Raw genomic sequence first — 14,469 nt, 5'->3', positions numbered from 1 at the left:
CATGTCTATATGGCCAGTAATTTTGTTTTTAAGAACAGTTTCTACCATTTTGCTGGACAGAGTCATCAGGCTCACCTGAAGCCCTTCTTAAAAATCAGCATTACATTGACAACCCTCTAGTCTTCAGCTATTTTGGCTGTCTTACATGATAAGATTACTCATAATAGGTTTTCAATTTCATGTTTGAATACTTTCAGGGTGACTTCTTACTCCAATTTGATCTATTACATCCTCCATTAATCACAAAGATTTGTTTTAGTTTCTCAGAATCGCTATCAAAGAATGTTTCTAACATGGGTATGTTCTCCAAAATCCTCCCCTCAGTAAAGACCAAGGCAAAGAATTAATTCAGTTTTTCTACCCTCTGGTCATCTGGTGGCCCAAATGACTCCCTCAAAGGCCTTTTGCTTTGAATGTACTTGAAAAGGTTTTTGTCATTAGTTTTTGCATCTATGGCAAGCTTTTTCAAATTCTTTCTTGGCTTATCTTACTCTGTTTTATATCTAAACTTGCCAGTACATCTGCTCTTGCCTATTTTCTTCATTGGAGGCTGCTTTCCATTTCTGGAACAATGCCCTTTTGACTTTAACTGCCTCTTTCACCTCACCATTAAACCACCCCGGCAGTCATTTGGTCTTCCTTCGACCTTTTTTAATGCATGGGATACATTTTATCTGGGCTTTCAAGATCGTATTTTTAAACAATGTCCATGCCTCATTCAAACGTTTAACCTTTGTAACAACTCCTTTCAGCTTTTTCTGGCTAATGTCATCATTCTAATCTCCCTTTATAAATCTGTGTGTTATTGGAGTAATTTTACTTAATGTCCTTCTTCCAAATTTGATTTCATTATGCTCGCTATTGCTTACTGGTCCCACCACAGTAACTCCTTTCACCAGGTCGTGCAGTCCACTGAGGACTAGATCTAAAGTAGCTGCCATTTGACAGTTCTAAGACAAGCTGCTCCATGAAATAGTCAGTTATAGAATCTAAGAATTTAACCTTTTAAGCATGTCTCGATGACACACTGTCCCAATCAATACTGCAATAACAAGTCTCCCATTATTACTGGGCTCCCAAATGTATTTGCTTTTCTAATTTCTGCTAGCATTTCACAGTCCATGTCTTCAATTTGGCCAGGCAGATGGTGCCATACATTCACTGCTTTACTCTTACCCAACCCATGGAATTCCTATTATTAAGGATTCCATACTACATTTTGTTTCCTGCAGGATTTTTATACTGCTGGACTCAGTGCTTTTACATATAGTACCACTCCTCTACCAATTTGATCAGCTTTGTCACACTAATATAATGTATACCCTGGTATCACAGTATCCCATTGATTATCCTTCTACCATGTCACTTAAATGCCTATAATGGCTATATCCTTCTACAGTGCCATATATTCTAACTCTCCAATACTACTATTCAGACTTCTGGCATTCGCACCCAAACATTTTAAAGTACCGGTATTTCTAGTTGTATTCACAACCTGCTTATTAGCAGAAGTTACAGGTAGTGTAGAGTCATTCACATCTGTTTGCTCTTTATCTATATCCATCTCTGCTATGTCAGCCTTAATCACAACCTTTCTACTGGGATATTCTTACTTCCCTGTTTTGCAAGTATCCTTGCAAAATACCTCCCTGTAAGCCAGTGGTTCTCAACCTTTTTTCTGTCGGGACACACCGGATAGATGGTCCTCACATGTGAGACACACTGAATACATAGTCACAGGACTAACCCCATCCCACCCCCAACCCTCAGAAATGGGTATAAAGCAGAACTAGAACATTCCCCATACAACTCAAACAAAAAAGATATTCTGGTGTTACCTCAATAACAGCAACACAAACTCCCTCTGCTACCAGGCAAAATAGCCCTACTTATAAAAAGACAGCAGTTCACCATCAATGCATGTCCAATTGAGAAAACATAGCAAATAAAATGAGGTATTTTATGTACCTACATGCAGGTTAAAATATCTCACCTTCAAGTACAGAAAGACCACAAATTACAAATATGAAGACAAACTTGAATGAAAAACACCAAAAAAGCCACTCTGCATGCAAAGCAAACCTGGAGAAATGGAAACAGAAATATAGCACCTAATATAGTACCAGGATCTGCAATAATGCGCACAAAGTTACACCTGCATTATGGCGTGCACTCAGATGGAACAACACTACACATATTACACCCAGGCCCTAAACACCAATACACCTCCAATTAGGAAAACAGAAAAAGCCAAGCTGTTATAGATTCCCACACAGAAATAATTGTAAAACTATAAGAAAAAAAGTGTTCCAAAACAGCTGATGAACAGATCTAACAATTAAAACTCTTAAAAATGATTAAAAATTCTTAAAACACCAATAAAATATTTCAAAAACAGCAGAATGGCGAGTGCAATAGAAGCAGGAGATGCTGGGATAAGGGGGAGTGAGTAAATTAATTGGCAGAGGGCGTGGAAATCAGGAGATGGTAGAGCTTACCTGTGTTCGTGAAAAAGAAGAGGTTGTGCACTGGTTGAGGAAATAAGTACATCAGGAGGGAGGATTGATTTTAATCCCTATACTTTGGAGATGGCTTCTAGATGTGGGCCAGATTTGTCCAGGTTTTTATTTTAAAAAGTTATTTTGACTTTGGAGAAGGCTCTGCTAGTAGCATAATTTCCTATAATCTTATTCAATGTCCTTGCTGTTCAGCTCAGGACCTGTACAAGGGAAGGAGGTTATCTGCCACCCAAAGGAAAAGACTCCATGTTCTGTTTGTTGGGAAGAGTTTTTGGTTTTAGTTACATTTCATTTCAATGAAAATAAGTTATAAAGTCCTCTTTTTTTTTTTTTTTTTTTTAACTCCTCACCTGGACTAGAGGTAGAGGCTTTGTAAAGGAACGCAGATCACTGTTTAGCACCATACTGATTGCTTTTGTTACAAATAGACCTCACTAGGATTATCGTGTATGTAATCTCGGTTTCCACAAGCATAGGAGCATCACAAGATTAATGACTGTAAGAGTAAAAACCTGATTCTGCCATTCATGAGGCTGGATGCCAGGCCTTACTCAGTAAATCCAATTGGTCAATATGGCCTATTCCAGTGGAAAGTCCCAGTGTAACTGCATCAGAGCTACAACTGGGACCCACAATGAGTGGATATGCTTGGTCGCCATAACTTGCTTTAATGTATAAATAATTTCAACCACTGCAAACCTATTCCATAAAAACAAAACAGATTTTGATGGAATAATTTGTCCTACACTTACAGTCTTCAGTATCTTAAACTTAGTTTCTGGCATTACTGTTAAGCAATTGGAAATAACAGGGGATATATTTCATGAGATTACACCTCCCCCCCCCAGGCATGTGCATCATCTCATAATCCCCCAGTATTTGTCTATAATCTCATTTATCAGGTTGAAGTTGTCTGGAATCTTTTAGGCTAACTGGTATTTGTAAATTGTGGAGGGTTTTTAGTTCTTTTTTGGAGTTATGCATTTAGTTTTATTTTATTGGTTTTATTTTTATAAATGTCTTTTAAGTTAAAATCTGGATATTTTACATTTTAGTAATAATGCAATTTATTTCATTGATCTGTCATGATTTTAGTAGGTTTTACTGCTGATTTTCTTTTGTGTTTGTTAATGGGTTTTAATAATGCACTACTAGGAAAAGCCCATCCAAGAACAGGGAAATATTGTGAAGTGCAGGAAGTGTGTAAATGAGAAGTATGGTAGTAGAGTGTGCACGCTGAGCTCAGGTGCACTCTGTAGTAGTAGTGATTGGGAGAGGGAGAGCTCAATTCCCATACAGAGAGGGGTGGAGCTAGAGAGTACAGGTAGGGAGTGGGAGGAGCTCACTTTGCATACCAGCTATGCAGGTGCAGGGCAACGTTCCTCTTTATTATAGTTAGATTGGATCTGTGCTTATATCTACATTTAAGGTATCTCGCCTTTCTATGCAAACAGTTATTGCTATGATAATGTAGCTATTTTTGTTGCTGTAACTCGCTTTGGGCAGTTTCATAGAAAAGCAGGATATCAATTTTTAATTTAAAATTTCTACATGCAATCCCTAAATGTCTTGGATGTTTACATCTGCTTTTGGTCCAAGTTAGAGTTCCTTCCATGGATATTAGTAGCTTATTTCCAGAGTATTTTATAATTTTTTGTATAAGTGTTTAAGATGGTGTTTAAGTTTTTTTTGTTTTTATGTTGGAAATGTAGATATTTATATTTTATGTTGTGTGTGATATTACTGCTTGGCGGAGCAGATTTATAAATGTGAGAAATAAATATATAAATATATGTATATTTTGTAAGTTATTTCTATCTTCTGGGCAGTTAAGGAATTTCAAGGTATTCTCTGAGACCACACATACTTCCAGCTTTCTCACAAGTGAAATGGAGCCTCAGAAGCAATGTTTTACTACTCACAACACAAAAAGATGCCACTGCATTACAAGTTCAGCTGTCCTACCACTTATTCAAGTAACAGGCACTGGTTTAGACTGCAACACTCATGTTTTTTTTTTACCTGATATCGAAAGCTTTCACGCAGGGATTAATACTCGCAACCCGAATAGTGATAAATTGCACCGGAGTGTTGGAATCTGGAGAAAGTTCATGCTGCCGGGAGTCTGTCACTGTCAGGTGAATGTCCTGTTGCTGTGCAATGTATACGTTGTACGTTGTCACTTTCATAACCCAGGTATCTGTGACTATTACCCTGGCCCCAGGTGCACCGGTAGCAAACTTATCAATCCTTCGAAATTCCGTATTGATGGAGGAAGCCACTGCCCTCCAACTGGACTGAGGAAGAGCATGATGAGAAAGCATTCTGGCCAAAGGATGATTAGCCCACCCATTCTGAGACCAGTAGAAGGCAAGCAAGCTGGTAACCATCGGAAGAAGAATGGCAAGCAGAAAAAATATTTTCCAGTCTTCTGTGACCTTGTGAACATAGTAAAGTTGCTTATCTGCTGCTGCAAAGCACATTCCAATGTAGTATCCTGCAAGGAAAACAGATTTACTATCAGCAGTGAATGGCTAACTACCATCAAGTCACTGCTACCCTCAGGTACCCACTTACAGGCCCAATGCAGTATCATTACGTAAAAAAACATGTTTCCAAACTGGACGCATGTTTTTTCGAACGCGTGCACATCCACCTCTCCAGAGCACTCAATGCAATGGGCAAATGAGCTGCTGTGCTAAAAGGGATGCGCAATGGGTAATTTGTGCGTCCCCAGCGCTCTGCATCAGGCGCCCAGGAGACGTGGCTGTGCGCCCACAGCAGGCTGGCTAGAGCTTCCTCCCCACCCCTGGCAGGGCTGTTCCCGATTGGTTCTTTTCACTGACATGTGACAGTGAATGGACCAATCAGCAGTTAATGAAGTAGTGAATTAATATTAAAGTGCCCAACACTTAGTATTAATTTATTCACTCCTTCACTTACTGCCAGCAGGGGTTCCAATTGGGCCAAACCGGGGAATGCTGCTTTCTGTGGTTCCCCCTATGAGGAACCACAGAAAGCAGGATTTTTTTTGAGCCCTTGAACGCAGCATGATTCTGCTTTCTGTGGTTCCTCCTATTTAGTATTGCGATGTTACTAATAGAAGGAATCACAATATGCAGTATTTATTTCTTTTTTTAGTGAGCCCTTGAGTGCGGCATGCTTTAGTGCCAGCTCCCAGGAAGATATTAAATTTGCTGCATTAAAATGGGCCCCTTGGCCGCATGGCAATTTTTGGCATTGCAGGGTAATAGAAATAGCCTCATCTGCATGGAATTTACATTTGGTGAGGCTATTAGCTACGCTCTGGTTTGGACACGCATTTTGGATGCACTGACCCAGTACTGCATTGGGCGCAAGTCTAGCGCATCCAAAACTTGCATCCAACCACGTGTTTAGCAGCGCACTGACCTGAGTGCCTGATATTGCATCGGCCTGATAGATTGTAAGTTCTCTGAGACAGGCATTAATTGTACATGTTGTATGACACCCCGGTTTGAGGGCCATGTAAACATCAATCATAAATCAATTTTTTCAGCATTCAGCAAACTTGCTGGATTGGTGCTTTACGGTTTCTTTTTAGGATGGTGACCAATTTCAAACTTTTTTGGCTGAAGCCAGTGTCTAGTTATGAATCATTATGAAATATCATTTGTATAGTTTCAGTGCAATTCTTAAATGCAGGATTCCTTGAAGGTGAGAGAATCTTGCCAAAAATTTTAATTTTGAATAACAGGTACAAGAAGAATGGCAAGCTTATGAAGTTTCTCAAATTGACAACCGATCCTTTGCTGATCTGGAGACTACATTCCTTGTGATCTTGAAGGCAGCACACACCTCCTTTCCAAAGCAGGGCCTGTTAATGTCTTTCGTGGTTTAGGAGCTGTTGCATATAGAATGTTAAGATTTGCTTTCTTTTCCCTTTTTACTATAAGATCAGGTGTAAAATGGGTCATGGAGGAAAGGAGAATCAGAGGAAATGCTATTTAATTGAGGGCATGGTAGATGCCTGAATAACCTATGAGTAGCGGTGGTGAAAATCAGTACAGTAACAGAGTAAGTTGCTGCCCTGGATCTTAAAAAAAAATTTGGTGCTCAAGTTTTCTAAATATTTTTCTACCCCTGATCTCAGATGTTAACTTTCCAAGTTTGACCTTCAGCAGGATATCACTCCTTATCCAAGTATGTTCTGTTTTCTCTCTTTGGTCCTCTACCAATCTGGGTAAATAAACACTAATTTAAGTACAAAAACTTGTATGCTTAAGTGTTAAGCAGATCACACATTTTGTGCGTGTAATAATCCTTGCTGCATTGACAGTAAGGTTTATGCGCACAAATAAGGGTAAAACTGTGTATTATGCTAAACACCTTATTGTATCAGCCTGTGAGCTGGCTGTCCACATCACACCATTTCCTATCTCTTGACTTGAGGGAACTGGTTCATTATGACAAGTTCATACATCTCTCTACTCCCTCTCTCCCTTTGTTTTAAAATTTGTAAGAGACACTGGTGAGGCTTTCAATGCTTCCATAGCTCTTTTGATCATGAGTCCTATTTATGTCCCTGCTGCCTGTGGAGGCTAGCGTGCTACAAAACATTTTTGTTAATGTAGATTTATCTTGGGCTTGAAAAGGTTAGGAAACACTGTCTTGGTAAGAACATAATACTGTATATCTCTTTTATCCTCTTAATACATAGATGCCTATAGTTCCAATATACACAAGATTACTATAGTGAGCCACTATGTTTGGCAAGTTGGCTACTTGTGATCTCTTCACTGCATAAGAAGAATGATAGCTGTACAGTAGAATACTCCACATTGACCATGTAATTATGTTATATATAATTTTACTTTCATCTAAGAACATAAGATTTGCCATGTTGGGTAGGACCAAAGGTCCAAACCCAGAATCCTGTTTCCAACAGTGGCCAAAATAGGTCACAAATACTTGGCAGGATCCCAAAAGGTAAACAGATTCCATGCCTCTTATCCCAGGGATAAGCAGTGGATTTATCCACCTTAATAATGATTTATGAACTTTTCTTCCAGGAACTTGCCCAAACCTTTTTTTTAAACCCAGCTACAGTAACAGCTTTCACCACATCTCCAACAATGAATTCCAGAGTTTAATCATGTGTTAAGCAGAAAGATATTTTCTGTTTAAAATGTATCACCTACTAACTTAATTGAATATCTCCTAGTCTTTGAACTTTTTGAAAGAATAAATAACTGATTCATGTTTATTTGTTCCTCTCCACTCATTGTTTTATAGCGCCCTATATCTCTCCTCAGTCATCTCTTCTCCAAGCTAATAAGCCCTAATTTTAAGCTTACTTTTAATCATCTTTTTTAAATGTTCCTGCTTAGAATAGAGTTTGTTTTTCTATTTTGGATGAAACCTTGGAATCAGACCCAACTGTGCTGAATTAGAATAGCTTTCTGCTTCCCTCCCCCCTCTCGGTGCAGAGAATAGAAAGGGTAAGCTAAGGCTGGAAGGGTCAGAGCAAAGAAATACTGTTCTACTCCCTATTCCAGCCCCTCCCCTCTTGTCATTCAGAGAAGTGAGAGGAAGAGGTGAATCTGGAGCAGATAGAGCAGAACAAAGAAGGCTGTCAGACTTTCTGCTCTGTTGTCCCTTTTCTGGGGGTGGGGGAAGGCAGGCAACAGCACTAACAATACCTAGGGGAAGTAAAACCCTAAATCTCTCACTGCTAGCAAATGTTAAAGGAGATCAGTATATTCGTTTCTTGCCTTTGTTGCTTTATGTTGGTTACTTAACAGCTCAACTTCCATACAAAAGTTATCTTGTATACATGTACAAACTGCCTACATAAAAACTGCAAATGTGTTTTAAGCAGAACACATTTGGAGATAAAATCACGCTTTCAATTTCTTGCCCTGAAGCTGGGTACAAATCCTGTCAAACCAGTCTTGTTTTCAGAATAAGCAGCACATGTGAACTTTTCTGTTTCCCAGACAATATACATACAAACATTTCATGAATGTTCACTGTGGACAGCTTAAGAATCAAACATAACTGACTGAATAGCCACACTTATGCCTCACAAGAAAAAATAAACTCCCTCTTAACTCCACCACTCAGGACCAAGGAAAGCTGTTTAAGGGAGACAAAACTGGTTTGCAGCACAGATTCTCCATAAGAGTTCTCAGCAAATCCTGGGACATTTGGCAGCTATACCACTTTGTGCATGTGATCCAAGAATTGTGCTTGCTATGTTATTCTACTTGGATACGTGGAATTAAGGGTCAAACGGGTTGTAGGTGGTAGTCCAATAAAAAGCCATTACCTTGTGTTATTTTTAGCCGTTAAGTCCGCGCTTTCAGGTGGATCGACACAACAACCGCACTACTTTATCTTTTGAACAAATACAAGCCCGGGATCGATTTGTTTCCCCGTCCGAGGTGGGACAGGGGGCGGAGCAGCCGGAACCCAAACTTTCCAACATAGCCGCCAACATCCCACGGGCGCGGCTGCCGCCGGCGGAAGCCTCTCGTTAATTGCTGCGTTAACTATCTGCAGTCGGGAGGGCGAGTGCGCTCACTGCGGGACTTACCTAGCGGCAGCAGGGAGTGAGCGAGCAAGGTGGCCGTGCTCCTGCGGACGTGGTAGTGCAGGAAGGCGGCGTCCTCGGTGCCCAGCCAGCCCGAGAGCAGGCTCTGCACCGTCAGCCCCGCCGAGCGGAACTCGTTAGGGGTGAAGACAAAACAGACGGCGAGCAGCACATAGGCCAACGTGAAGGTAGCCTCGGGACTCTCCATGGCTCCCGCCCGCCGCCGCCGAGCTCCCAACAAAGCATCACTTCCGGCCGGCGCAGCAAAGCAGCCTGGGAGACGTAGTCTCCCGTCCCAGACGCACACGTGGAAGCTGGGTTATTTAGCAAAGGCGCGATCGGTGTGGTGTGCCAGCCCGGGGTGGAGATGGATTTCATTTTCTGCAGACTCGGGGCTCTAAATCTACCCTGATCCTCCCTGTTATCTGTTATAGCTAACTCTCACCAACTCTGCGTGCTTGGGTAGACTTAAACGACGAATAGCCTGAAATACCAAAATAAAGATTGCGGAATTTCGGAGCCCGGATGAATTTTTTTTCGGATCGCAAGAGGGCATTCTTCAGCATGCTTCATAGTTTGAACTACAGATGTTGCCTGGGTTGTAAGCCACACGACCATGACCCCTACTGAAATAGGTTAGAACTCGCATTCGCCATGTAAGAGTGAAACCAAGTGGGTGAACCAGTGGCATAACCAGAAATACATTTTTGGTTGGCATACAGGATTGAGCCATTGTAGTTCTGCTGTTATTGATGAGTTAGAGCAGGGCCGGATTTAATATTTGTAACTATAGCATGGGTTATTTTTCCCTATATGCATTACCTTGCACTTATCCACATTAAATTTCATCTGCCATTTGGATGCCCAATTTTCCAGTCTCACAAGTGCCTCCTGCAATTTATCACAATCCTCCAAATGCTACAAAATGCTGCTGCCCGGATTCTCACCAGCACCCGCAAAAACGAACACATCACCCCAATTCTCAAGGAACTACACTGGCTCCCAATCTCATCACGGATCCACTATAAGACCCTTAGCATCATACACAAATCCCTACATAATCAAAATATGCAATGGTTCAACGATTCCTTACTATTTCATACCCTCACAAGACCCACCAGAACTCAATACTTGGCCGCACTACACACACCGTCACCTAAACTCACACATCGCGATCCAGGCTTTTAATTCCACAGCCCTAGCTTCCAGAGTCCTGCACCCTTTGCAGTAGAAGAGAACTGGAAGTATGCATCATATGGCATGCAAATCTCAAACTTTTCAATCCTATGAGTGAAGATCAACTTAATGGTAGTTGAAGAGGATTGGTAAGTATAGCTTTAGGAAATCTTAGGATTTAAGTTTGTAGAGAAGTGAATTAGTGGGATATATTCTTTAGAGTTTGTGTGTGTCTGAGATAATAAGCAAGCCAGAGGGAGTTAATTCTAGTGTCTGTCTTTCCCACCCGCCCAACCTTTGCTCAACCCTTGATTTTTAGGCAAGAGACACTTTCTCATTAAAAATCAATCAGGCTGTTATCTAAATCATACTATTGCACCAGCCCTTTTTGAGAGTTTAATCATCCCCTTGTAGGACACTAGCAGATTAATTAGTAAATACACCTGTAAATTTAAAGTATTCTAATTCCAACTCCCTTAGTAATCTAAACTAAACTAGGAACTCAACAAAATTAAGATGAAGGCAGCAGTCCAGCAGCAAGAGGGGGGTTTTCCAGTCTTTTGCATTGAGTGTCATATGTATGATTTTTTACCAGCCTGTGAGAGATTGAATGTGTGCACCCGGTGCAAAGAGCTCCTGGCTTCAGAGAACAAATCTGATCTCTGGAGGCTAGAGTGGCAGACCTGGAGGAGCTGAGGCAGACAGAGAGGTACATTGATGAAACTTTCAGGGACATAGTAGCCAAGTCCCAAATCCAGTCTGGCAGCCCTGGTGCTGCCTTGCATCAGAAAGGTCTCCTGGTTGGAGAACATCACCCTGGTGTAGCAGGAAGTGATTCTATAGCAAGGACCAGCTCTCCAGGTGATGCGTTGTCCTCTCGCTTTGAGGACAAGTCTCCCAGGGCTACTGCTCAGGAGGGAAGTGTTAGGTCAGCCATCATAGTTGATGATTCGATTATTAGAAATGTAGATGTTGCGTCTGTCGGTCTCAGACGTCTTTGACCTCTGTGCCTCACCTTTCTTCATTCTCTCTCTTCAAGCCTTGGGAAGATGGCTGCTGCCGCGTCTTCATGCCACTCTCTCCGGCATCCCTGGAACGGCAACCGCGACGGTGTTCGCCATGGATTTCCTGAGGGCTGTTATTATTTAGGAGAGTTGTGGGTGGATCCTTGGACCAGTGGCAGATGACCACGCCCCCGGGGGAAGATTCTGAGAGGGACCACCGGTCAGGCTCAGAGTTAGGAGACAGACACACACTAGTTCTTTTATTAGACAGTATACTGAACCACCAGAGGTGGCAGTGGTGAGCTGGAATGCCCGGCTGGGCTGTAGTCCCTCAGATACTGGAACAGCGATCCCAGGATGGCTGAGCTGTAGAGAAACTGAAATATAGTGAGTAGGCAGGGTATGCGGAGTTCATGGACAGAACCTGATGGTAACATTCACACAATGTCTCATGGAAGCCCAGGAGCTGGAATGAAGTAGGCCCTTGAGGAGCAAGTACCTGGTTCCAGGGAAAGCTCTAAAAAAGCGATGGTAACTCACAGATGTAGTAGGCAGCGATGACTTCCAGGCAGAAGTGAATTCCGAAGAAGCCGGGAACGAGGGCCCTCGAGGAGCGAGTACCGGTTCCAGACTGCAACCTACAAAGTAAGAGAGAACGAGGCCCCCTCTGGAAGACCTCCTGCTTCAGTCCGTTGTTTTTAATCCTTGAGAATCAAATCCTGCTTCAGAGTTGTCCCAGTCTTCAGAGCCTATTGCAACTTGCGTTAGTCCATGTCAAGTCTCTGTTTGAACTTGCCCTGAGTCTGGCATGGTCCGCAACCAGTCCCGCTGGGAGCTGTGTAGGGCGTGCCCCAGTGTAGGCCTCTTCAGTTTCATCATTTTTATTTATTTATTATTATTTTTTTTTTATTATTATGTTCCGGTATCAGCTTTTTATTATTATGTTCCGGTATCAGCTTCCACTATTCCTCCTGGATTACTGCCTCAAGCCCAGCGTGGTCCGCGACCAGTCCCGTGGATAGACTGTGTAGGGCTGCTCTTGATCCTGCTTCAGCCCTCGTCTACGGTGTCTCACTTCAGCCCTCATCTACGATGTCTTGCTTCAGTCCTCGTCCATGATGTCTTCGCTCCAGTCATCGTCTATGGTGTCTTGCTTCGGTCCTCGTCTATGATGTCTTTACTCCAGCCTTCATCTACAGCGTCTACGCCTCAGTCCTTCTTTACAGTGTCTTCGCATCAGTCCTAGTCCAATGTCTTCTGGATTCCAACAACTCTGTCTGCCCTCGTCCTCTGTCTGGCCTGCCGCCTATTGCCATACCCAGCGGCAGGACTGAAAGGGCTTTGAACAGTCAGAGGACTGTTCATTGATCAACATAGCATTGTTGGTCATCCTGGGGTGTGCAGGTCCGGTAGAGGGTCAGACCTTGTACCTTAGTCCTTGCTTCAGCCTTGTCCTGCTTTCATTACCCATGCTCGCACCAGCTCACTTCCCGCAGTGTGACGTACAGTATATCCAAACCATACGACGCAAGGGTTGAGCACTGAGCACTTAAACTGCTCCTCACTCATTCTAAACACGACACATCAAAAAAGAGACCGTCTGAACAACAAACTTTGGATGAAGTAAACCGTATTACCAAATGAAAAGAAGGGGAACCGGTGCACAGTACGCCCGCCCCTACAACACAAACCTCTTCAGACCAAATATCTCTAAATTTAGAAAATATTCCTAAGAAAAGGACTCAAAAGAGAAAGCACCAAGAGATTTCACCTACTGCTTATCCATCCAGTAGAGACATTGAAGTGGAGTTTCTTTCCACAGCAGGAACCTCTCCATCATTACAATCTATTGCAAGTGACTTCTCTCTTTCTGGGAAGACATCAGCTTCAAAATCCAAAGAACTGTCTTCCACAGATCACATTCCTTTGGCCAAAAGACGTCACTTAACTCCCAGTTCTGGTGGTTTAGTGTGCCCATGGGCCTCAGCCTGACCCAGACCTTCTGAGCCGAGCCAAGGGTTGACGGTGGCCCCACATGGCTGACGGTCTACCCTCCGCCAGGCCGGCAAGCTCCCATGGCCAAACATCCGAGGATGTTGGAAGGTGAATGGTCCTCCGACCATTCCGGGCCCTTTCGGACCTGCTGCGAGCAGCATGGAGCACCAGACCTGGCCTGAGGTTGAGGGCAGACGGGCCTTGACATGAAGACTGATATAACGGCATCACATAGCACAAAGACTTGGGTTGATGCGACGGCATCCATGGCACGAAGACTAGGGGTGATGCGATGGCATCCATGGCATGAAGACAAATGGCTGATGCGATGGCATCCATGGCACGAAGACAAATGGCTGATGCAATGGCATCCTCGACAAGACATCCAAAGAGACAACACAAGGCATGGACATTGGCACTGTCTCTCAGGGCGCCCTACTCAGGCCACCCGTGGGACTGAGTCACGGACCACCCTGTCCGTTACGCGCCCTACACAGCCCTTGCAGACTGGTCACGGACCACGACGGGAGTGGGACAGCACAGGAACACACATCAGGACTAGACGGCTCAGGAGCACAGGACAACCGTCTATCGGCAGGCAGTCTACCCAGGAGTACTGCATCTGAGGGACCCCCGTCCTACCGGTACCAGAAGGCTCGAGAGCGAAGACGAGGCATGGAGTAGGAAGGAACATCACGGAAGGCAGGAACACCAGGACGTAGGAAAACGAAGACACCTGGACTTGGACCTCAGGCACGAAGACATGGAACACTGGACGAGACAAGGAGCTCCTTGAAGAGAAGAAGACCTTACATGGACTCTGGCAGGCCGGTGCCTCCAGAGCGAAGGCTCAACGACAATGCAAGGCACTGGAACGAAGAACGGAACAGCCCTTTATAGGGCTGAGTAGGAAACAGTCATCTAGGTGGGGCCCAGACACTTCCTTTGTCTGGCCCTTTAAATACTGAAAGAGGACGCGGCCGTGCGCCTAGGAAGCAGGAAGCAGAGGCTGTGCAGGACCATGGCCAGCGGCCTGCACAGCATCTGTGCGTAGGAGCGTCAGACGAGGCAAGGCTGGCCTGGAACGCAGGCCCAGCGTGAGCAGCGGCTCCAGCTGCTGCCGGAGGCGGCTCCTGCCGCTACTCGAGCCCAGGGCTGCGTCCTGGATGCCGCGAAGAGGCTGATGACGTCGGGGCGGTCC

General features: G+C 43.7%; 1 protein-coding gene across 1 annotated transcript in view; it reads right to left on the bottom strand.

Annotated features, from left to right (window-relative positions):
* TMEM129 (transmembrane protein 129) overlaps positions 1-9,366 on the bottom strand; it is a 33,469-nt gene extending 24,103 nt beyond the window's left edge. Inside the window, exons 1-2 of the mRNA XM_029592618.1 lie at positions 9,097-9,366; positions 4,542-5,016 (exon numbers count right to left, since the gene is read on the bottom strand). Of these exons, the coding sequence (XP_029448478.1) occupies positions 4,542-5,016; positions 9,097-9,301 (680 nt within the window). The 5' untranslated portion in view covers positions 9,302-9,366. The remainder of the gene's footprint in view (positions 1-4,541; positions 5,017-9,096) is intronic.
* Between the last annotated feature and the right edge of the window lie 5,103 nt (positions 9,367-14,469).

This window comes from Rhinatrema bivittatum, chromosome 1 (assembly GCF_901001135.1).
Source record: "Rhinatrema bivittatum chromosome 1, aRhiBiv1.1, whole genome shotgun sequence".
Taxonomy (NCBI): Eukaryota; Metazoa; Chordata; class Amphibia; order Gymnophiona; family Rhinatrematidae; genus Rhinatrema; species Rhinatrema bivittatum.
Note: the sequence above shows the minus strand (reverse complement) of the source record. Positions and strands in the feature narration are given on the sequence as shown.